This window comes from Hoplias malabaricus, chromosome 3 (genome assembly GCF_029633855.1).
Source record: "Hoplias malabaricus isolate fHopMal1 chromosome 3, fHopMal1.hap1, whole genome shotgun sequence".
Classification (NCBI taxonomy): Eukaryota; Metazoa; Chordata; class Actinopteri; order Characiformes; family Erythrinidae; genus Hoplias; species Hoplias malabaricus.
Window position 1 is genome coordinate 62,256,427 of NC_089802.1, and position 23,701 is coordinate 62,280,127.

Genomic DNA, 23,701 nt, shown 5'->3' on the forward strand with positions numbered 1-23,701 from the left:
TTTATTTGGAATAAGCTCTATTTACAGTGATATTAAGGATCGGACATTTATATGTGTACAACTCTTGCAGTGTATCTGAGGCTGCTTAGGCTCTGTGACCCTGTGTAACTTTGATTATACATTTGTTTCAGTACTGGCTCAACATTTTAGGGTCAGATCAGCACAAAAAAAAAATTTGCTGTCCGAGCACTTCAAACTGTGCTGTGCTATTCGGAATGATGTGAATGCTGCGGTCATTCCAGTATGACACTTTAGAAAGTTATGCTGACTCTACGAGACCTGAAATAACATACTGTCCAAAAGACACAGTAAAAGCATCTAGTTTTCTGGGAAGAACATTTGGTTGCATTCCACCACAACAGCATTAGGGAGGTCATGATTAATTCTGGATCACAAAACCAACTCAACCCAAACGGATAGAGCTGCAACATTCCAGAGGACACATTTCCACTGCTCACGGGCCCAAACTCTTGATGTCAACTGACATTGGGCATGGTGAACCTTAAGACTTCAGAATACTTCTGAATTAGAAGCAGTGTATGAATACATTACACATACATAATAATGTCCAAAATAATTCAAATAACTTGTAGTATATTATTAGCAAAGTCTTCTTTTATGGAAAGCCAAATCCAAGCAGTATTTTGGCTATAGTTTATTTGCTTACAAAACCAAAATGGCGCAGAGCTGGTTTAGTGACCTCTTATATGCAGCGTGTAGGAAGAGATACAAAAAAGTGCACAATATTTAAACAGCACTTTCATTTTTATCTTACAGGAGGATTGAAATAATGACATTCTGTGCCAAGTATTGTCAAAAAATACAAAAACAAAAAAAGGAAAGGAACTATATTTTTAATATTTATCCATTAAGACAACACTACCTGAAAGAAAAATAGAGGGATTCTAGTCCCAGTAGATTTGTCAAGTTTAAAACGTAGCGACCCCACAGCTTGATTTTCACAGACATGGCACATCTTTATATGTCGCAAAATGGTACAACTTCAAGTCAAAAGGCACCACACAATACAACTCACTCACAAGATTTTGCCACATACTTACAAATTTTACAAATGTACAGACATTTTTAAGGCGAATGTCATGTGCAAACTGGAGAAAAATTTAGCATTGCGCTACTCTCTATTTAGCATCTCCTATTCGAATGTGCTTCTGTTCTTGTCTATGCTTTGTACTTGTGTTATCAAATATCTAAAACGTGAAAGTTTAACAAGCCTGGCGTTTTGCAAAGCAGGGTTTCAGGAATTCTCAGTAAACTGGATGACTTCTGAGTGGAGTGACCAAAAGTTGAGGTTGTCTTACTGGAAAAGGTAGTTAACTCTGCTCTTTTTTGACGAGAGGTCCCTTAGACCTGCTCTAGTTGGACAAATTGTTGGGCAGTATGATGTTATATCATCATTGGTGATCATTCATGTTGTGATATGCCTTTCTGACTTTATTGTGGGTCTCATCATAAAATGAAAAACAGAATGTATCATAAAAATACAGATATAGCCTGTACATAGTTAATTCCAAAGTTTAGATTTTTGTATTTATTTACGTTTTTAAAAAATGTACTTAATTTCCAGAATACAGAAACTGTCTAAATGCTGGCCCTATTAACCTTAGACTTTGAGTTTGATCCCTGGTGATGCCTCACCAGTCTGGGGACCCAGTTTGACATCGCTCTATCTGAGACGGCTGGATGGCTCTTGCTCTCCCCATCAGTCAAGCATGATAATAACCAAAGCATGGGCACTAAGAAGACGAATAATAATCCCCCAATCTTTGCCTCCCTTCACCCATTCCAAGTATTTTACCGGATCTAGGTCAAGGTTCTTTTTACTTCACTAAAGAGTCGGTTTGAATTGGTATGAATGCCCCACCCACCACTACATCACAAGTGTTACTCCATCCACATTCTAATTCCTGATCTCTGAGGCTGACAGATCATGTGCATTGGAAAGTTCAATGGTCTCAGCTTCAGAGTGACCTCCATTTCCAACATTAGACCTGGTCCCTTTGTTAAAAATACTAAAAAGTGATTTTTACATGTTAAATCTATGGATGCCTGTGATTGTAATTTATCTGTCTATATGTTGTGGTTTACTCTTTTTTTTATTATTTATGTATATGCAAACAGCCTTTCGGTTGTAATGGTACTTTATAAATAAACATTAACTTACTTAACACTTATAATAGATATAACAGTTAACAGAGTTAACCTTCTCCTCCGAGTGTGTTGAGCTGTGTTAGCTACCGTTCATAAAATGCGTGGCAGAATATGTACTAGCTTTCTTCCTCCCAGCTTTGCAGCATCATGTGTACTAAACAATAAAATATTCTACGTTTTTCACAGACATTTTTAATATGGCATTGCTGTTTGCTGGTGCATTCTGTTCATTTCAAATTTTTCAAAACCCTCTTAAAAATATGACATATAAAAATGACAGGCCTCGCAATGTAATTTTGTTGCCATATCAACCACCCTTACACTTGACATGCTTGAGTTTTGGCTCACGTTATCTCACTAACCGAGAAACCTTTGTGAAATACCCCACTGTTTGTTGATGTTTGTATTGTTTTGGATTTTGTTGTTGCTGTGGCGGTTATTGTGGTTGTTGTTGTTGTTGTTTTTTTTATTTGTTTTTTGTTTTTTTGTTTTTTTCCACAGGCATATCCCCGGTCCCCCAACAGTCTGATGGACCCCTTTAGAAAGTCAGTTTCTGTAGTTTTTGCGTCCCTCTCCCTCCTTGAGGAAAGTCCATATGAGTGTGTTGACGATGTCGGGCTGGTCCTGCTGCAGCCAGTGGCTGGCTCCGGAAATGATGTTCAGGCGGAAATGGTTTCGAATGTAAAGGCGGCAGGCCTCTGCCATGTCCTGCTCCAGAAAAGCATCTCTCTCTCCCCACAGCAGTAGGACTGGTGAGAGTACTTCACTATGACTGAGGGGGAGGAAACTGAGGGAAAAAAACCCAGAAACAAACAGTGAACAAACCTCTAACAAGCTCATTCAACATTTCTTCTAAAATCAAGAGGACTTAAGAGTCACATGCCTTGCTCAAGGGCACTTCAGTCATGACCTGCTGGCCTTCCAGTTACAAGCCCAGTTCCCTATCCACCAGGCCATAGCTGCCCCCTTTATTTGAAGTGTATACCGCGTAAGAGAGAAATGCAATAACTTAAAGGATCACTATATGTATGTTTTGGTATTTTTGCTTATGGACTCCTACAGTTGCAGTGTGTAATTCACGTTTACAGCACAGTCCTGATAATGAGGAAGAGGAGGGTGTGAGGTGGTTCCCTAACCTCCTCCAAATATTACAACAAGACAGTTTCTTGAGTGCTGAGCTTGGGTCAGTGAAGCATCACGATGATGTTGAAGCTGCAATTTTAATACTACCTAGTGTTCCTTTAATTTCGGTCAATTTTTTTGGTGTATTAAAATAGAAACAAAACATAGCTCTTATTAGCTGTATTGAAAAAGCTGTTTACATGCACTTTATGCTTTTTGCTGTCTCTCTTTCTCTCTCTCCCCCCTGCCCTGAGATATAAACAAGCACTGGATCAGGAGCAGATGGATGACCAGCCAAGCATGCAGCACTCGCACTTTAACCACACAGCCTCAAACTGCACCAGTACACAACATCCACACTGCACATTATACGACATAAAGTACTAAAGTCTCATTGTGGACATTCTACAACATATAATAAATGTAAAATGATTTCTTATGAAGGTCTTCCCTAAGTCTAATAAATGGCTGCTGTATTTGCTCTCCTCTTGATGTAGAATGGGTGGTTGTAAAATGGGTAAAGCTTGTTCACTCTCTCTTCATACAGTATCTACAGGCGGTAATTCTGAGCATTACACAGGACCCACCTTGAACAAAACCAGCACTTGTTTCTAGACTCACAATCAGTAAAATCTGCTTTTATTTTGAGGCTCAAAATAAATAAAACCAGTGCTCGTTTCAAGGCTCACTAGCACCTATCTCCTTGCTCAAATGAGCCTCTCTTGCTCCAGAGGTCATAATCACAACTAATCTAATTATCTTCAGTTCTCCCTGAATGTGCCATTATGTTGTAAATCTATAACTGAGCTGGCAACTCCACTGCAGAGATCAAATCCTCAGAAAACACTAAATATCTGTCTCAACTTCAATTCAAATGACAAAGTTTTAAAAAGGCAGCTTCTCTGTGTCAAGGCTGAGTGCACAGCCATGGTAAATTAAACTAAAATTTCTTCTCCTCTGATAGAGGGTTGTCAGCCTTATACCTTTATTTATTCTCAGGTAGCATTTTGGTGAAATTTGAGGAGTGTTTTATCATATTTCTGCTTTGTGTTTTCTATTTAAAAGAGCTATCTGTAATATATTTAAAATCATCAGGGTTAAGAAAACATGGCAAATTGAAGCACCGGCATCGCTGAGACCAGTTCTGCTGCCAGTATATCATCGCTGTCCCAAGAAAAACAGTAGTAACTTCATAAAAGAAGGAAAAAAACTCTTCTTAACTTCCAATGGAAGTCCATGTAAAAATGATTTTATGACATGTAATTCTGGAGCATTCCTATCAGTCCATTCATCATGACATTTTCATACAATGTGAAGGACAGCTTCTGTGTTCAAATGTACACTAAAATGTAAATTAAATGTTGTTGTTTTTTTTTTTTTTGACAGCGACAATAAAATTATTTGAGAAGTGTCCATTCCAGACGGGAACTCTGTTCATGTTCAACCCCTGCTCAATCCCCAGTACCAGAGTGGCCAGGTATGAAAAACATTATCACAGTAACACAGCATAACACACAACTGACTAGGTGAACAGAGATTACATGAGTTCCTTACGGGCCTAAAAAGCTTTGGAATTCTTCAAAAATGCTCCATGAACAGATACAAATGTAAATATGGCCAATGTATTTGAAAGATAAAGACAGCTTAGAGCCCAGACTACAAGACAGACCCTGAGTTGGCTTATTTCGCTGTAAACGGGTAAGCAAGTAATTTCTGAAAAACTATAAGAATACAGTAAAAAAATGTATGGCCTAAAGGTGTGGTTTGTGTGATTTAAACCAAGAAAGTGAGCAATACGTCTTGTGTCACTGGAGTAAGCTATCTCTAGCTCCAACACGTGTACGCACATTCAAGCATTTTTATAATGATAAAAAAGAGTCAAAATGTTCATATAAACGTGCAGATAAATGTCAGAATATAAGTTATTTCTGATGCATTGCAAACTTTGACAGAACCTACAGGAACAGCACATCTTCTTTGATGAGTAACTCATTATTGACGCTAGAGGGCAGCATGCCCTTTAAATTTAGTTTCAGGACTCCAGCACACTGTAAATAAAGCCCTATTCAAATACATTCAAGCATCACTGTGAAGGTTTCACCTGAAGACATTTCTGAAGTAGTTGAGTGCGGCGGTGAGGGCTCCGGGTTGAGACAGGGCATAAAGATAAGCCTCCAGCTCCTCTGTGGTCAGCCAGCGGCCCTTGGGTCCAATCCCTGTGCTCCGGCTGGTGAACAAACTCTTCAGGGCCTGGAAATCCGGTTCATAAAAAATATGATCATATCAGTATTATAATAATTATTATTAATGTATATAATTATATATAAAATATATATATATTTTATTATTAAGACCTGTTTGAAGGTGAGACCTAATAAACTTGTCTCTTTTCATATTTTATATGAAGAAGCTGAGTAAAAATAAAGAAAGTTTAAAAAAAAATCTACAATTAAAATAACCTGTTTAAACAAAGTCCTCCAAAAGATTTAAACCTGCAATCAAATAAACAAAAATATGGAAATGAACGTAGAGATACACATTTCAAGATACTTGCACTAGGATTTTCATTCTTTGTTCTACTTTATAATCATAAAATATCTGACAGGCACACTCAGACTTCTTAAAAACGTTCCTGTGATTATATTATTAATGCCTGACTGATATTAATACCGATAAAACAAAATACATCCCTATACCAATATAGGTACTAGGTACAGTATAGTATCCCAGTACTGTACTGGGAGAGACCAATATTAACTCTGTTTACCCATCCCCTCACCAAACCTCAGCCTAGTCACGGCTGACTTCGCTGCAGCACCAGCCATCAGTGCTCTCGGCTGTGCCGCTGTTTTTGCTCACATTAGACACCTGGAGCTGCTCGGCTGTCAGCTAATAAACTGGTGTCAGCACCTGCCTGGACAAACTGCAGCTGACTGCATTACTCACAAACCCATAAAAATATCCAAATATTTCCTTCCTGTCAGATCAAAACCTTCATCTCCAAAACTTTACAAGAAAAGGAAGAAAAACCGTCCTAGCTCTCAATTTAAGCTCATTCAAAAAGATTGAATTTTTTAGTCATTTCGGAACTGTTTGTATTGGTGAATTTGTTAAAGTTTTGATAAAGTTTAAATGCTAGCTTGTTACAAAAGTACAAGGCTTTTTACAGATAGTGCTGATTGGTCTCTATATGTACAGAGCTTTACTGACTTGTTACCATTACAATTAACCTAAATAAAACTTAAGAAGTGGCAGAAACACAGAGACATAAAGCCATATTCACCTTAAAGTCATTGATAGAAAGCATAAGCTCTGGGAAGCGTGGTAGCTGGAAGAAAAAGAAGTAACTGGACTTGAGCATCTGACTGGGATGACGAAGAGCATAATCTGGAGAAGAAGAGAAGAGAAGAGGAGAAAAAGAAGAGAAGAGAAGGGACAGATACCAGCAGCTAAAAGAACACAAACGATAAAACAAATGAACACTGCACTCTCGCAAATTGCGGTGTGCATTTTACTTCTAAAGTGACACTGTAAGTGGACTACAATATCTTTCTCATCTGCAACTGAAGTGTTCCTGTAATTACCACCTACTTCATCGCCTCCTCCTCCAGGCACAAGAACAGCAGCCAGATGGAGGACGCCACCCTGAAACAGCTTCACTCTCAGTATTCATTAATGATACTGCATTCTGCATGATGCTCTTCTTTCATTCAATCATTAAATAAATAATTAATTGTGTGCAAACTGTCAAGTTGTTAAGTAACCACAAACAAGACATCACTTTTGAGGTTCCAATCACTGTATGAAATCCTAACAGGAAAATATGACACTAATTAAAATCAGTATCTATTGCCATATATTAAAAAAATGGGAGAACAGCATTAAAACAAGCCTATTAAGTCTGTGATGTATACAGAGATGCAGTGCATCAGACAGACCTGAGTCTGCTCTAGACCAGGGTTTACAGATAGCTGGATAATTCCAAAACCTGAGCAATATTTTTCCAACTGATTTATTATTACATAAAAGGCAGTACCTCAGTATTTCTCGTTTGATAGCATTAAAGAGGGGTAATATAACCTCTGTGGATAAGCCTGAAATTAATTAACTTTTCAGCGTTCGTTTAATAGATGTCCCCAAAATTTTCAGATTTTTCTATTCACTACTACAATTAACTTCATATGTCAGGCAATCTTACATTGACATTTATTGCATTTTACAGACATCATGAACCAGAGCTATCTACAGTCAAATAATTTTATAGATAGAGGAAAATATAATGTTAAACGTCCTAAATAAGGACTTTTACTGGTATAGTGTGGTGCATTGGCTCAGACTATGAATCAAACTCCAATCTGCTGTATGGCGGGTAAAAGTGCCTAATATACTACACAAGCTAAAATGAATGCCAATGTATTTTTTGAGAACTATAAATGAAATATTCTAGCAAAGACTTTGCAACGTCTGATTCCAAGCATGATCTCTTTTAAACCCACAGCCTTCTGCGTGGAAGGCAGGTGATTTTATGGAGAAAATCTGAGAGAGAGAGAGAGAGAGAGACAGAGAGAGAGAGAGAGAGTAGAGAAGAGAACTTACCGACAAATACAGAAGGGTGAGGGCTGTTCAGCACTACAAGCTTTGCCACCATCTCAGGGTAGTGAATGGCGAAGAGCCATGCAATGGTCCCTCCCCAGTCGTGACCAACAAGAAAACATCTGTTGTATCCTGGAGAGAGAGAGATTCAGAGAAGCAATGAACATGCTATCTTGTTGTAGCAATATTTGACAGTACATTGCTTGGATCCATTTTGCACATGGACCTATGTATTTTCACTAGCCTATCAGTGTATAAATCGAAATACTTTATCGAACCCAGACATACACACTTGATTTTTCAATCTACTGCATTAAGACCATACACCATTGTGAGTGCTTCATTTACTACCCTTCACCACTGACCACAAAATGGATAATCATATGGAATCATGTGACATTAAGCTGTATTTTTACTACTACTACTTAAAATAGTCCCAGGCTGCCTTTACTGATGAATGCAATATTATGATATTGTAGTAATAGTAATAGATGTATGCAATTCAGTTTGATATTTGATAAACAGTTAGCCAGGCTTTTGTTGAATAGGTTGAACAAAACAAACATACAGGCTTGATTAACAGATTTTTCTTTGAGTTTTTGATCCATGGTGTTTTGGCTTTTGTTGTTGTTGTTAGCCATGTAGCCTCTAGCCTGCTAATTAGAAAGCTAGCAGTGCTGAAGCTGTATCATTAGCTTCATAGAGTTTTCTAATATAACAAACGGAGAAGTTCACAAACTCAAACACAGCAAATTAAGAACTGTCTACTGGATCTTAAAGTAGCTTACAGCTATGGATTAAACAGCTTTGTTCTACATTTTTGGGGGACAGATTTAGAATGTTAAATCAGAATAAGTTCTGTGAATATGTTGTATTTTGCTCCTCTGAGGGCTTATCTGGAACATTTGACTAGAGATAATAATGTAAGGTAACATCCTATAAAATGGCACTGAGGATTCTCTTGAGAGAAAATGGCAAGGTCAAATAGATGAAGGTATTTTAAATTTTAGATGGATGGCCCATGTCATCCTCGCTATGAGGTAAGGCTTATGCTGTAGTTGAGGCAGGCTGCTAGTTTTGGTCAGATGCACTGAATACAGCCAAGAAACTTCATAGGATCAACTAATGTATTCTTCATTAAGTCATAAGTGGTGTTGGTTTTACTTTTTTTATTCTTTGGTTACATATGTGGTTTTATTATCTTTGTCTTGTGTGTCTCGCTCCCATAGCCAGGGAGCCTAGCCACAAGTGAGCTTCGGGTGTTAAGTAAGAGTGCTCACAGGTGCATTCCCTTAAGTCTTGTTCTGAGCTCTGTTCTTGTAGTCTCATTATGGTTCACTGTTGTTAATGTCTCAACTTTCTGTAGAGAGTCTATTTTTACCTGTGTTTTGTAATGTTTTTGTTAATAATTGCACATGCCCTGCCTCATTCACCCCATGCCGAAATGTGACCTGTCCTTCCAGTCCATAAAAATATTATACTGTCATGCAACTTATTTTTCAACCTGGCAGCTACTAAGGAGTCTTTAGAGGACAGATCCACCAAAGGACTCTCCCAGCTCAGCTGCCGCCTATGTTTTGGGATACAGCTTCCGTCTGCTCCCTGGATCCATCTTGCCATTATTGTTTCCATCATTGTCTATTGTCTCGTTACTGTTCTTGCCATGAATGGTAGCATTAAAGCCATTTGATTGTGAGTGTTTTTATTATTATTATTAATTCAGAGAAGTTTATATCTGTGTTTTGTCTTATTTTTAAGAAATTTTCCTTCTGTATGTATTTTCTACCTCAATGTATTGCTAGAGCAAATATCTTGGGTTCCTTAAAGGACAGTGTTCCTTTTAAGTATCATTCCACAGAACAAAATGACAGATGTTTTTATAGTCTATCTGCATCTAAATATTATAAACTTATTTGCTTAGTACTGCTGCTACATGGCTTGATTCTGTGCTATTTTAAATATAAAAATGTATAATAATAAAATAACAAAAAAATGTATATTGCAGTGCCAAGTGATTGGTCTTGATGCTACACGTACAGAACATATATGTCTCTACACACGTGAGAGAATCAGTGCAGTTATAAAGCGAATTAAAATCACTGAGGCAAAATAGGTCTCACACACTTTCAAAATATCACGCACATGTTCTCCAGACTCAGAATGATGGCACCGGAAGTGATGTCAAATTTGAACAGCAGCTGTAAGACATATCACGAGGATTTGTCCTCGTCATGGTCCCATTTAGTAACATCCAGTCCACTCCCTTCAGCACTTAACCCCCTTTAGTAATATTAACAGGCCATAATGTACTTTCGAATGTATTAAACAAATTAGTTGAGTAAATATCACCTACAAAACAGATCAATCAAACAGAAAGCTGACATTGAAAATGTGAGAACTGCATGGTTTTGTTTATGTTAAGTTATAATATGGCAGTGGGCAAGAAGGTAGGATACAAGCATGAGTTCAGGACAAAAATGAAAAAGACACACAACTAGAAGTAAATAAGAAATGCTGAGCAAAAACTGAAACCTGGAATAAGATGAAAGGTTACACAATAACTATGACCGCAATAACAAACACAATACAGGGAAAAGACAAGACAGAGACAAAGAGCTCAAATATACAAGGCAGGAAGGAACACCTGTGATCTACAATCAATATCCATGGCACCCAGGTACAACACATGACCAGGGTAGGGCAAGGGAAAAGGAAGGAACAAAGCATAAAGAAAAGCAATAGAATACAGAAAACATAAACAGTTCTTAGCTTCAGAAATTAAATAAAAACAACAACACAGTGATTTTTGTTGCAAAGAACTTAAAAGCAGTCCTTTGAGGTGTCACGTAGTGGAGGATTTAAGGTTAACAATGCATTACTGAGTTTATATATATGTGAGTTAATGAGTGAGTTTCAAGGCAGCTATAATGAATAATTTTCTTATTTTTCCATAACACCTTTTATTCAATAAATAATGTTATATAAATTATGTTCTTCTATTTACATCATTATTATTAGCAAATAATACATGTGTATTCTCACTAATCTAACATGGTTTGCCAGGCTGTGCCCTGCAGTGACACCAAACAAAAGAATTTAACAGTTTAGTGCTTCCCCTGCTTATGCACCTGATTCAGCTCATCAGCTAATTATAATGCCCTTCATTAAATGCATTAATTGCATTAGAGCATGAAAATCAGTAAACTGTGCACAGCAGGGGACTCCAGGGCTGTGACTGGTACACACTGGTGAACATTAATAAAATTAGCAAGAAATAACAACAGAATGGCTTCTGGTTTCTGGCTGTGCAAAATAACTACATGATATATTTCAATATCCCAGTCTAGCTTTCAGACTTGTCAGGTTAACTGATGACTGATGTTCATTGTTATAGACATTGTCCATAATCTTTCAATGCTACATGGTTTCAATATGTTTATGAGTCTCAGACTTAAATGCATTTCATGAACTGGTTTAAGTAAAATGTTTCATTTTAGAGATTTCTAAGTAGGGTTGGACATTAATTAAATATCAGTATATATGACAATATAAAATGTTTCAATAACAATATGTGATTTTTATTTGATTTTATTATTTTCAACATTTCAATATATGTTATTTACAACATCTGTCAGTGACTAACGTTCATTACAGGGTGCTGCCAGTTCATTGCACTCAATTTTAAAGTTAGTTTAAAATATTAACATTGACAAAGCCAGGAGGTTGTTGTATGATGGTGATGTCAGGTGGTTTTAAGTTCTTGGTGGATTTTCTGTAGCTTTTTTTTTATTGTTAATATTGATATCAGAATTATATCATATTGACAGAAACTAAGAAATATATTGTGATATAAATTTTGGCCATATCGTCCAGCTCTATTTCTAAGCATTCATTCATTATCTGTAACTGCTTATCCAATTCAGGGTTGTAGTGGGTCCACACCAGGGAACATACCCTGGAGGGGGCGCCAGTCCTTCACAGGGCAACACAGACACACACACACACACACACACACACACACACTTTTGAGTCGCCAATCCACCTGCAACGTGTGGGAGGAAACCAGAGCACCCGGAGGAAACCCACGTGGACACAGGGAGAACACACCAACTCCTCACAGACAGTCACCCGGAGCGGGAATCGAACCCACAACCTCCAGGCCCCTGGAGCTGTGTGACTGCGACACTACCTGCTGCGCCACCGTGCCGCCCTATTTCTAAGCAGTAGATCATAATTAAAAATAGTTATATGATAAAACAACATTATTATAAAACTAAGCTGTAAATAACATAAACTACTCAGAACTACTTTATGCTTCTGGTTTCTGAAACAAATTTCACATGTGGGAGGACCTCAGAGGAAGGCGTTCAACTTAAATCTCCATTAGTCAATGATTTGGTGCTCTGAAACCACCTCCTAGCCATGCCCACATCACCAGCTATCAAGCCTTTTCAAACATGGCAGAATGAGCATTCCCACAGGAACTAAAGTTTTCCATTGCTTCGCCCGAGTTCTGTCACAGCCGTTAGTCGTTCAGTTGTGTCAGGCTGTGGATGGTTGCTGAGTTCACATATAGTCCTAGAAAAACTGTTCAAAAGCACATAATTCCCATAAAACACCATTGGTACACAAGTATTTAAATAAAGTGTAGGTTAAGGCCTTTTTAATAACTTCAGGAGTGCTTTGGTAAACTGAATTTCAGCATTAAAATGTTGATACAGACATAATTAATTGCTAAATAGTAGCATTGCAGATGTTCATATTCCTTCCTTATGTCAGTGTTGTCTCGCCATTCAGTTGACTAGAAGTTTAAAAGCTCATGTCAGTGAAGTGTGCTAAATATTCATGGTCATGCTTAATGTAGTTTTTATACCATCTAGATAAATGATTACACAATTTCCTGTGTTGTCGAAACTATACAAGGACGCATTTATTAACACACAATATATAGTACTGTCATGAATTGCCCTGTCTGGTGTGTTCCTGCTCTGTCTGTGTCTCATTGTTTCCTTTGTTTGTCATGTACTTAGAAGCACATGACTCTCTGTTTTGTTTTGTTCCTGTCTCCCTTGTCTCCACCTTGGCTCCACCCTCTCATTGTGCCTCCTTTTAGGTCCTGCCCCTCAGTCTCTTTAGTAATTCCCTCTATCTAGTCTGTTGGTTATTCCCCCTTTCTCTAGTCTGTTAAGTATCTCTGTCTCAGCTACCCTGTCTAGGTATCATCTGTCTAAGTCTCTGTCTAGGTCTGTCTGTGTATCCTTATCTAGGTCTCTCTATGTAAGTATCCCTGTGTAGGTCTCTTTGTCTGAGTATGTTTATCTGCTGGATTATAGCATTTGCGTCCGCCTATTATATTATTTTATTTTAACAAGGTGTGTGTGTGTGTGTGTGTTGGATGGAAAGAAATCACTGATGTAATGAAGAAATATGAGCATCCACAAGTCATTTAGCAATTAATTATAACATTTGTACCAACTTTTTAAATGCAAAACTTTTACAGTTTATTTGCTGTTGTGTACTGAAAAATGCTCATTCAGCCTTTTTTTCTGCCAACATTTGAAAGGTGGTGAGGTGGGCATGGCTAGTTCCCAAAGGTGGTTTCAGAGCACCAAATCATTGACCAATGGAGCTTCAATTTGAAAGCCTTCCTCTAAGACCCTCCCACATGTGAAATTTGTTTCAGAAATCAGAAGCAAAAAAATGAAACAGAAAGAGAGATTCCAGAAGCAAAACACCTGTTCAGAAAAATCCAAAAAAAGAAAAAAAATGAAAGTAAAGGCTGGCAATAAACAAACAAAAATCAGTATCAAATAACTGCAAAGAGTAAAAAGGTAAAATATATATATATATATATATATATACTTTTAATATTTTTTCTGTTTTGCATTCACAATATATACTTTCTGTTCTTGATTCTAGGAATTCTGCTTGATTTATTTTTTGCTTCTGTAAAACTTTTGATGCAAAATTGACTCCATACAAAGTTTTACCAAATGCAAAAACATTTTTTAAAATAAAATATTAGTATAAGTATTTTTACTTATACTAATACTTTACTTTATACTAGTATAACGATTCAAAAATGAACATATCATAACAGTACATAAAAGGTGCAATATTTCATAAATGTACTGCTGTACTATGTTCCAAAGCCAGACATTTGTTTTAGTGTCTGTGAAAGACAGTAAATGAGACAAAGTTTACAATTTTTCTTTTATACAAAGCCCAATTCCAGAAAAGTTGAGACATATTGTCACATGCAATAAAAACAAGAATCTGTTATTAGAATGAACCTTTATTTAATTGATGAATGTGAATATAAACACATTTGAAATTTGATGCCTGCAACGTACACTTAAAAGTTGGGACAGAGGCAAAATTAGAGAAAAGTTCATAGAAAATTTAATGCCATGCTATTCTGAAGCAACACTTTATAAACAAGGCTTAGTCTTTGCAAGCAGATATAGGTTGTTGCCCATCTCTTTATGCCAAATGTCATGAGAGAATTTTCAAATATTGCATTTAATATTACTAAATGATTCAGGAAATCTGGAGATATACCAGTCCATATAAGGTATAGCTGGACACCAGTGTTGAATGACAGTGATAGAACTGATATTGCATCACATTCTCCACACATTACCAAACAGTAAAGATGTGTGTGCAGTATATGGTATCTTCATGCCAATGTTAGAGTGATGATAAATGAAATGACTGCTGTAGGTCAGGGTGGAACTTTCCACCGTTTTATGAGTGAGTTATTAAGATGTCAAAGAGCAAAAACCCAGTAGTAGGATAACACCATGAATCCTAATCACATGTGTCACTGATGGCCTGTCATGACACACTGAGGGTCAGTTAGACACACACTTTACTGTTTACTGTGATAAATGAGATCCATCGTCAAACCTCCACTTGACCTTGTCTCATCTATATATTCCACAAAGATAAATGGAAACTACATTGACTCTTGAGCACCTAACATCTAACTGACAATCCATTCGGACATTTATCCTTGTTCCATTTGACTTTTAAAATTTTTCCAAGAATAATTTATGCTTTTGTACAGCAAGCTCCATTTTGGTTTTATTATTTTATGCACCATATAGTTTTTTCCAGATTGAGTTCAAATTATCACCAGTGGAATGTATATTATTAATCTGGTATCAAATAATTGCAGATTTACTACAAGTTTGATATGTTTTTAAAACAAAAAATCATGCTCCATATTAAGAATATTGTAAAACAACAGAAGAACCTGTTACCAGTAGCTTGACTTTAATAAAATGTTTTGCCATTTCCCTATTGTCAAAGTAATTTCTGGCACAAGTGTCAGAAAAACACAACATTTGTGGTTATTGAAATAGTAGTCTTAATGTGTAAAGAGGAGAGTGTTTTTTTTTTTACAAAAACCACAATATACTGTATTAATGTCACATTGCTCAGTCCTAGCGCTTATATTATTTCAAAGCAAACTCAGACTACGAATACAACCATTGGCTCATGAACATGAAATCCTATCTTTTTATTGATTCACTAACAAATCATCTGCATGTACTAGGGTTGTGTATTATGTAAATATATGTATATGTAAATAATGTAGTGCTAGGCTGGTGCATGATTTCATGCCTGAAGCTAATGAATTATCTGGGTAATCAAATTCATGGCACTCAATCACTGAATCAGACAATGAGTACTTTGTACATCATTATTTAATAAGTGTATTTTTATGTGAAATGATTTTATATATTGTCAGCTATTTTCAGTTTTTACATTTGAATCAGTGTGTCTGGAATTTGAATAATGTTCTCACAATGGTAACTCTTTTCATGAGAATGCTTGTTCAAGATTATATTTTGTGACAAACCAAAATCAACAAATTTCTGGCTTTTAGATAATGTTTTTCATAACTTTAATAAATGCAACCATATTTATAAGCAGCCACAAAAAAACCCTGACCCTGGACATAAACGGTTAGAGGAGCTGAAACTGAAAATAACAGCTGATTATTTCACACACTAAAGGATTATCACGACAAATTAGTTTTAACTGCACTTCCCAGAACAATCTTCTCTAATAAGCAGATTGTGACAACTAGCCAGATGCAACCAGATTAATATTGATGCTTGCTATTGATATTCACCTTCTATTAATATCTGAGTTCAAGGTCATATGAGCAATACAGAGTGCCATAATGCATGGGGGACTCCTTATCAGTAAATTACCATTTACTGCCACAATAGTCTTTATCAGCTCCTTTAAAACGTTTGGATTTAAAATGAAAATATTAGGAGAGAGAGAGAGAGAGAGAGAGAGAGAGGGAAAGAGATAAGAAAAGCTCACTGCGCTTACCCAGATACTCCACAATGTCCTTGACGTCAGTGACGAGGTAGTCCAGCCTGTAGCTCTCAGTGGAGGGGGGCAGGTCAGACTCCCCATAGCCCCTCATGTCCACAGCAACCACACGGAACTCGCTCTTAAACTCCCTCAGCTGGTGTCTCCAAGAGAACCTGAGGGGGGCGGGTTCGATCATCCAAGGAAGTAGTGAAATACAAGATGGACAAAGATTTAAAATTGTGAATTTATTCATTCACCATATTTCAAAACAAATACTGGTGAATAAAAGGAATGTTTGTGTGACATTGTTTAAGACTTGACAAAAATAATCTGTGTGACACAAATGCCTTTATTCATTCAAACTCTTATAGAAACCATCTATCTGATCAATAAGCACACATTAAAACACTTGGGGCTAAAGGGCTAATTTAGTCCACACAGTGAAGCCAATGCAGGCTTTTGCAACAGTGATAAAGATTCAAATGTTTACATGTTAAAATAGTACTATGGATAAAGCCAGCTTTGTGACTATTTACTTTAAGGCAAGAAAGGAATATCAGTATTTTCAAGGCTGAAATCACAAGGCTGGAATATTTAAATGAGCCCTCTAAATAATCACAAAATATATTATTTTAAGCATCGTGACCAGATGTTCTACACAACTGTTCCTATATTATCATGAATGAAAGCACATAACCAAACAAAATGTGGTCTAAATTGTAAAGGGAATTACTTAATCAAGTCACATCAATGGCTTAACAGAACAAACGAAATGCAATATTTTATTCATATTGTACAAGCACCGTTTAAAAAAATAAAGTTGGGATTCTGTGTAAAACATTAATTAAAATAGAATGCAATAATGTGCAAATCATTCACACTTTATATTTAACTGAAAACACATCAAAGAAGACATTTTAAAAGTTGAAACTGACAATTTTTTTCTTGATCTTTGAAAAATATATGCATTTTTAAAATATTTTTAGTTGTGTAATAAATGTGTGTGTGTGTGTGTGTTGCCCTGTGAAGGACTGGCGCCCCCTCCAGGGTGTATTCCCGCCTTGTGCCCAATGATTCCAGGTAGGCTCTGGACACACCGCGACCCTGAATTGGATAAGCGGTTACAGATAATGAATAAATGAATGAATGAGTTGTGTAATATTACTAAAACGATATTAGGTTGGTTGGCAACAGGTCTGTGAACACAGTTTGTTGCAGCATCCAAAAATGAAAGTTAAAAATCATGCAAAGAAACCACATGTAAATAGGATCTTGTAGGGACTACTGAACGCTTATGAACAATATTCACACACAGACGCTGTGTTAGGGAGACCGTTCCGTTAACCCTAGACATCAGACTGAATAGAGGACTCGGTTGAGGTTCATGATGAGTAGGGAGTCTGCTAGTGGTCAGTTAGAGAGATGGTTCTTTTCACGGCAAGGATTAATAAAGTTTTCCTCCTCTGGATTTTTGGTTAAAAATCAACCTCGCCTCAGCGTTCTCATTTGAACTCCCACAATCTAGTCCTTTTCTCTGGGCCTGAGCTCATTTAAAATGGACTGAGGAGAAGTGGAAAAGTGTCCTGTGGTCATTAGTCTGAATGACTTTTTAATGAATCTTTTGAAATCATTGTTGGGCAGTTCAAATGCAAACATCCATAATGTTATGGGGGTGCATTAGTGCACATGGCATGAAAAACTTCTGTGCACATCTGTGAATGCACTGTTACATTCATTCATTATCTGTAAGCACTTATCCAGTTCAGGGTCGCAGTGGGTCCAGAGCCTACCCGGAATCACTGGGCGCAAGGCAGGAACACACCCTGGAGGGAGCGCCCGACCTTCCTCTCTGTGTATACGTATAGGTTTGGAGCACTTTCTGTCTTTTCTTTCATGCAGTTAGCAGTGTAATTTGAACTTAGAGTGGGGTACCTACCTAAATAGACTGAAACAACAAAAAAGACAACTCCATATTACCCACCTAGGGAGCAGAACAAAATCAATAGCCTCATCTCTTTTTAGGATTTTCAATGCCCTTAACGCTTTTTCTGCCATAAGCAGAGAGAAAGAGAGAGAGGACGCCTAGCATGTCTGACCAAGCCTCATTGTTTTTTACTTGTTTACTGACACCAGGACTCTGTAACCACATTAGAATGGTTTCCAGCAAACAAACTGGAGAAGTAGCAAATAGTGAGGAAACATCTTCTGAATTTTATAAAAAGTGTTTTTAAATGCTGTTATTTTTATTAATTATGTGGATGCAGATATTTCAAAGAGATTTTGTTTTGAAAATGTAAATAGGTTCTTCATAAGATGTTCAGGTTTTTTATATGAATTATTTAATTAATTGGGCCCTTGAAACAATGAATAATAAATAAAGACAAAGAGACTGGCCAGTAATTCAACTGAAAGTTGAAAGGCCAAAAACAAAATAATATCTTCACAAGCACACTGAAAAACTTTATAGATAGTCTGTATGATAGTGATAAATGTACTGAAATAAAAGTGCTATCCCGGTTTTGCACTGATATCAGTTTACTACAGGAATATAATATTAGCTGTGGTATGAATACAGAGCTTCCTCACACTAAGTGCTTTTAGTAGCTGCCCTGCTTGTGGTGTGGGTCACATCCTGAGGTCACTGTCCAGATAAACTAAAATGAATATGCTTTTATTTCACACTCAGCTAACACACCATCACATATGAATATGTTCCCCTTTGTGGATGTTGATGCAAACATTTATTCTCTTCTTAAGGTCACCTTTAAACTTAGTTTGAGATACTTTAAATTGAGCTCTTTCGCATCAGCTCACCCATCTCTAGGGCTGGAGCGCGGGGTGTGGGGTGGGCATCCTAATTGAAGATTTTGTCTGCAGAGAGACTACGGAGTGCAGATTCAGAGAGAGAGAGAGGATGCTGAGCAGGGAAAGACTGAAGCCTGACTGTAATTCTGATGAGTCAGGTTCAGCAGAGGCAACAGCTCCATAGCCCAATGTACTAGAATATGGATGAGATCTGAAACATAACAGGCTAGTGCACACACACACATAGTGGATCTGTACAATACGCACCAAGTTTGTTCAGGCCACGCTATGCATAGTTTGGTGTATATATTAGTTTTAATTTGTGTACCATAACTGATTTTTCATGAAAATTACATTTTCAGAAAAATTGCATTTAGCTTGTCAATATTTCACATATCTTGTATAAATCTAAGGGTTTATAACTAAAATGAAATGTTTAATATAAATAAGCCTGATTACAAAGTACAGTACATGTTTCACACACTATATGGCCATATTTTATTTTAGTAGACACCTGCTCACCCACTCTTTTCTCAGAAAATATGGGTAATACTATAGTGTACACTCTCAGAAAAAAGGTCTGTACAGGTATATCATTGTTACTACAGGTACAAACAGTGTAAATGTACCTTTAACAGTACAACAGTGGTGTTAAAGTCTAGTTGTTTTACCTAAAGATACATTACACTCTCTTCTCCAAAAGAAGAGGTGAACAATTGCAATCTTTCATTAGAGAACAGTATAAAATAAAAGAACATAATATAAATCCTGGAGATGAAATAGGGTGTTTGATACCAAAACTAATTTAAAATGTTTATACAATAAGGTACAAATACATTCCATAACTAAATGTACAGAATATGTATCATTGAGGGTACCACAGCAGTGGCAGGTTTCTGACAGTGTAGGATGCTTTCAAGAAGAAGATGGATATGAGGCTGAATTCACCACGCCCTGTGAGAAGAATAAATGGCTTTGAAGCTCAGGCACTCTGTTCTCTGGAATTATGATGCACCACCATTCAATACATCTGGGATTGCTGGAGAGCTACTTGTGATTCAGAACTAAACATCCAATGATTAGAAAACTTCACTGATGCTTATGTAGTTGAAAATAATGACATTCTCATAGCAATATTCCAATATCTAGTGTAGGACATTTCAAAGTAGAACCAAGTAGAACAAAATCCATATTAATATCATTAATTTCAGATGAAACATTTAGAGAGTGTGCGTCTTCAGTGACAGATGCAGTCATTGCTCTGTACTTTTGGAAAGTGCTGAAGTAAAGTAGAGCAGGAGAGAGGTAGAGAGAGAGAGAGAGAGGGAGAGAAAGAGAGAGAGAGAGAGAGAGTAAGATGTGTCCTCCAGCTCTCCGCAGCCTGACCCTGAGGTTCCTGCCGTATTCTGGAGCAGGAGATTGGCCAGTGAAGCAGAACGGTGCCGGTGCCACATTAATTAGGCACTGTCCCACTCTAAGCTCCACTCTGGTACTCTGACGGTTCCCAAAGCCGACAGCCCTCTGACAGCAAGAGATCTACTCTATTTCCCATAATACAGTATTATAACAATAAAATGCATATGCTCTGGAGCTGCTAACAGAGAAAAGGCTCTTATCAGTAGCACTACGTCAAGATTCATCTTCCCTTTGTGCAACCCTCACTGAAACAGGCTGCAGTTACTCAGAGACGGAGTTTAGTTTTGATAAAATACGAAGCAGTGATGAAGTAAGCTGATACATTGGTGGCACCAAACAGATCTGACAGTGTAAAGATTCTCTAATAACAAAACAGATTCAGAGCCCCTAGTGCCTGATGATTTATTGTCTATACTGAAGAACTGGTGTGACATAACACATCTGATTTTAGTTGAAGTAGTAACTGAATAGACAGTTTACAATTATTTATATATATATATTATTTATATATTACAACCAATCAGTACCCTTGATTTAATTTACCTTTGGGAAAGTGGGACTTGAAAAACTTTAGGCCACAATGTGCATAACAAATCACAAGGTAAAAATGTTATCTTAAGGAACCCCACCTGAAGCAGCTCCACAAGGAAACATGCTAAAAGGACTTACAGAGTAACAAGAAACATCCCTTTGTCTCATAAACAACCGTAATAACGTATATACGAAGAGAAATTTTCAGCTGGTGCTGCTGAAACAAAAGAGATTGAGTAATAGAGCATATAACTATACAGCTGCTGTCGGACATCTTTTTTGAAAAACACTGCTGCCCCTTTACTCCGTGAAATGAGTTCCAGTAGAGCTGCTTAAAACTTGCTTACAATAAAATCTCTTGACATTAATGCAAGATTTAACAGCTACAATGTGAATCTGTTTATGATACTGTTATTTAGTGTCTCACCAGAACTCAGGGAATCCATGCAGGAATAACATAAGCGGCTTGCCCCTCTCGCCCGCAGCTACATAATGAAATCTGAGTCCAGACTCCTGCAACCACAAGAAAAAAAAAAGCATGGTTAGGATTCACAGTGAGTGAAGTGTGTATGCCACTGACTGTCCAGCCCCATTCACCAAAGGGGCTACTGTGCACGCTGGTATAAGTTTACATTCACATTGCTGCCTTTTTTATAATAGAGCTATAAAAAAATAATAAGTAAGGGAGTCCTGTAAACAGGCAATAACAAAGCCATATATTTCCATTGACATTTATGGGAAATTTCATAGCAGTTTCATTGATGTTATATATGATATCAACTACCTTGAGTTGCACTTTCCTTACTTCAGTGTTTTCTTAATAACTGAAGTCTTTTAAAACAGGACAGCTCAGCAGGTCTATATATGTGGTATGGATTTTAATAAAAACAGGCTTTTATTGTATAGTTACCTGAACCAATCTGATTTGAAAAGTTGTATTTTTTGTAGTATTTCTGACGTTTTTATTTTTACTCGTAGCATATTTGCATTATTGTGGCTAGTTTCTTTGCAGCCTTGTATTTATTTAAATGCTGCCTCATTTATACAGCTGTAATGATGTTAATGATGTTGGCTTCTGTGCTCTTGTAAATATTTTGCTGCACTGCTCTTACACTTGATTTTCCTTCTGGGATCATTAAAGTAATCTACCCATCCATCTATGTATCTATCAATCTATCTGTTTGATCTTGTCTGACTTATATGCATAAAAAAGGGAGGGGATACTGATAAACAGTCGCATCGAGTTGTCCTAAAAATGCATTCATGAAAGACACTTGAGCAGTATATTATGGGCTGGATATTTTTGGTCAGTAGATTATTCCCAGTTCAGCATTGAAACTGACTGATTTAAAAACTCCAGCAGCTGCTGTGTCAGATCCACTTGTATGAAAGCAATGCACCCTAACAAACCTTCACCATGTCAGTCTCACTGCAGTGCTGAGAATTATCCAACACAGGCTTCCCAATGAAGAACAGAGTGAAACAACGTATGCAGAGCAACAGATGGATTGCAGTCTGTAAGCAGAACTACAATATAAGTGCACCTTTATAGAAAGCAGAGATTACATGGAGAATGAGAGCAGAAGAAATATCTGTCTCCTGGATGTTAAATGTTCAAATGATGCAAGTTGTGGTAAACAACTATAAACATAGAGTCAGAATGCAGACTAATAAAAAGACTAATAATGACAAAAGACAAGTAGTAAAAGGAATTGGGCTGTGTGAATAGGGCAATGACTGTGTCTGTGCTCTTCGCTTGAATATTTAAATATCGCCTTTACAGTGATGGTCGAAAGTGAGTAAACTGACAGAAATGTGGTGTTATATTTTATATAGGCAACAACAACGTACATGACTCGAGTCCAGTTCACTTTATCCGGTGTGTGTCTACACGCTGCAGGGAGGAAGACCACACAACAATAATAAGGGAATTATTTAGTGCTGCGTTATACTCAAACAAACTGAAGCCATTTTCCTGAAACTGCACCTGCGGAGGTTCTAGAAATGCGCGGGAGGAGCGCCACAAGTCCGTCGCCGTTACAACGTTATTACCTTGATCCTGACGTAGCAGTGCGTTCCCAAGGACGTGTCGCTGAGGCACGGAGGCGGCGTGTCTCGGGCGAACCACCGGAAGGTGCTGGAGGGTCTCAGGAGGGTGTTCCAGCTCAGTCTGAGCGCCGCGGTGACCGCACACAGGGCGCTGTAGCCGTAAACCAAACACCAATAACCCAAGAGTCTGAGCCTCAGAGCCAGCCAAACACAGAGCAGCAGCGGCCTCGCCATCTTTATCACACCCGTACCATCCCCGCACGAGCCCAACACGCAGCCGTTACCTCCACACTCTGCAGCGTCCGTTCTGTTATTGTTGGGTAGTTTCAGAGAGAGTCGTGACCAAGTCTAGTCTACATGGCAGTCCTACTGCTCTTTGACGGAGGAGCTGTCTCCCCTCTCTGTTCAACTCTCCTGTGTGTACGGGGAGGGTCTCTCTCTCTCTCTCTCTGTCATCAGTGTGTGTGTGTGTGTATGTGCAGACAAGGCGAGGCTCAATGCGGGACATGGGGTGTTGCTGCACCTCGGATTAAACCAGTTGTTTGGACACACCATGACACCAACTTTCATAACATTTCCAGTTAAAACCGCCAATGACGTTTCAAATCAGAACCCATACAACAGACTACACAGAAGGCCAGTACCCAGCCTAATAATTAGGGGTTATCTGTATTTTGTC

At 37.6% G+C, this 23,701-nt stretch overlaps 1 protein-coding gene across 1 annotated transcript; it reads right to left on the reverse strand.

The window, feature by feature from the left end:
- ephx4 (epoxide hydrolase 4) lies at positions 1-23,432 on the reverse strand. Its single transcript, XM_066664756.1, has 7 exons — positions 23,026-23,432; positions 21,401-21,486; positions 16,237-16,394; positions 7,888-8,016; positions 6,575-6,678; positions 5,393-5,541; positions 1-2,956 (listed from the first exon to the last, which is right to left on the reverse strand). The coding sequence occupies exons 1-7, from the start codon at positions 23,254-23,256 to the stop codon at positions 2,716-2,718; spliced, it is 1,098 nt and encodes a 365-aa protein (XP_066520853.1). The 5' UTR covers positions 23,257-23,432; the 3' UTR covers positions 1-2,715.
- Between the last annotated feature and the right edge of the window lie 269 nt (positions 23,433-23,701).

Coding starts and splice junctions, on each gene's coding strand:
- ephx4 (XM_066664756.1), bottom strand. CDS start 23,256: ATGGCGAGGCCGCTGCTGCTCTGTGTTTGGCTGGCTCTGAGGCTCAGA. Junction 21,487..23,025: donor ACTGCTACGTCAGGATCAAG/GTAATAACGTTG, acceptor TTGTGGTTGCAG/GAGTCTGGACTCAGATTTCA. Junction 6,679..7,887: donor TCACCCTTCTGTATTTGTCG/GTAAGTTCTCTT, acceptor CTTCTTCTCCAG/ATTATGCTCTTCGTCATCCC.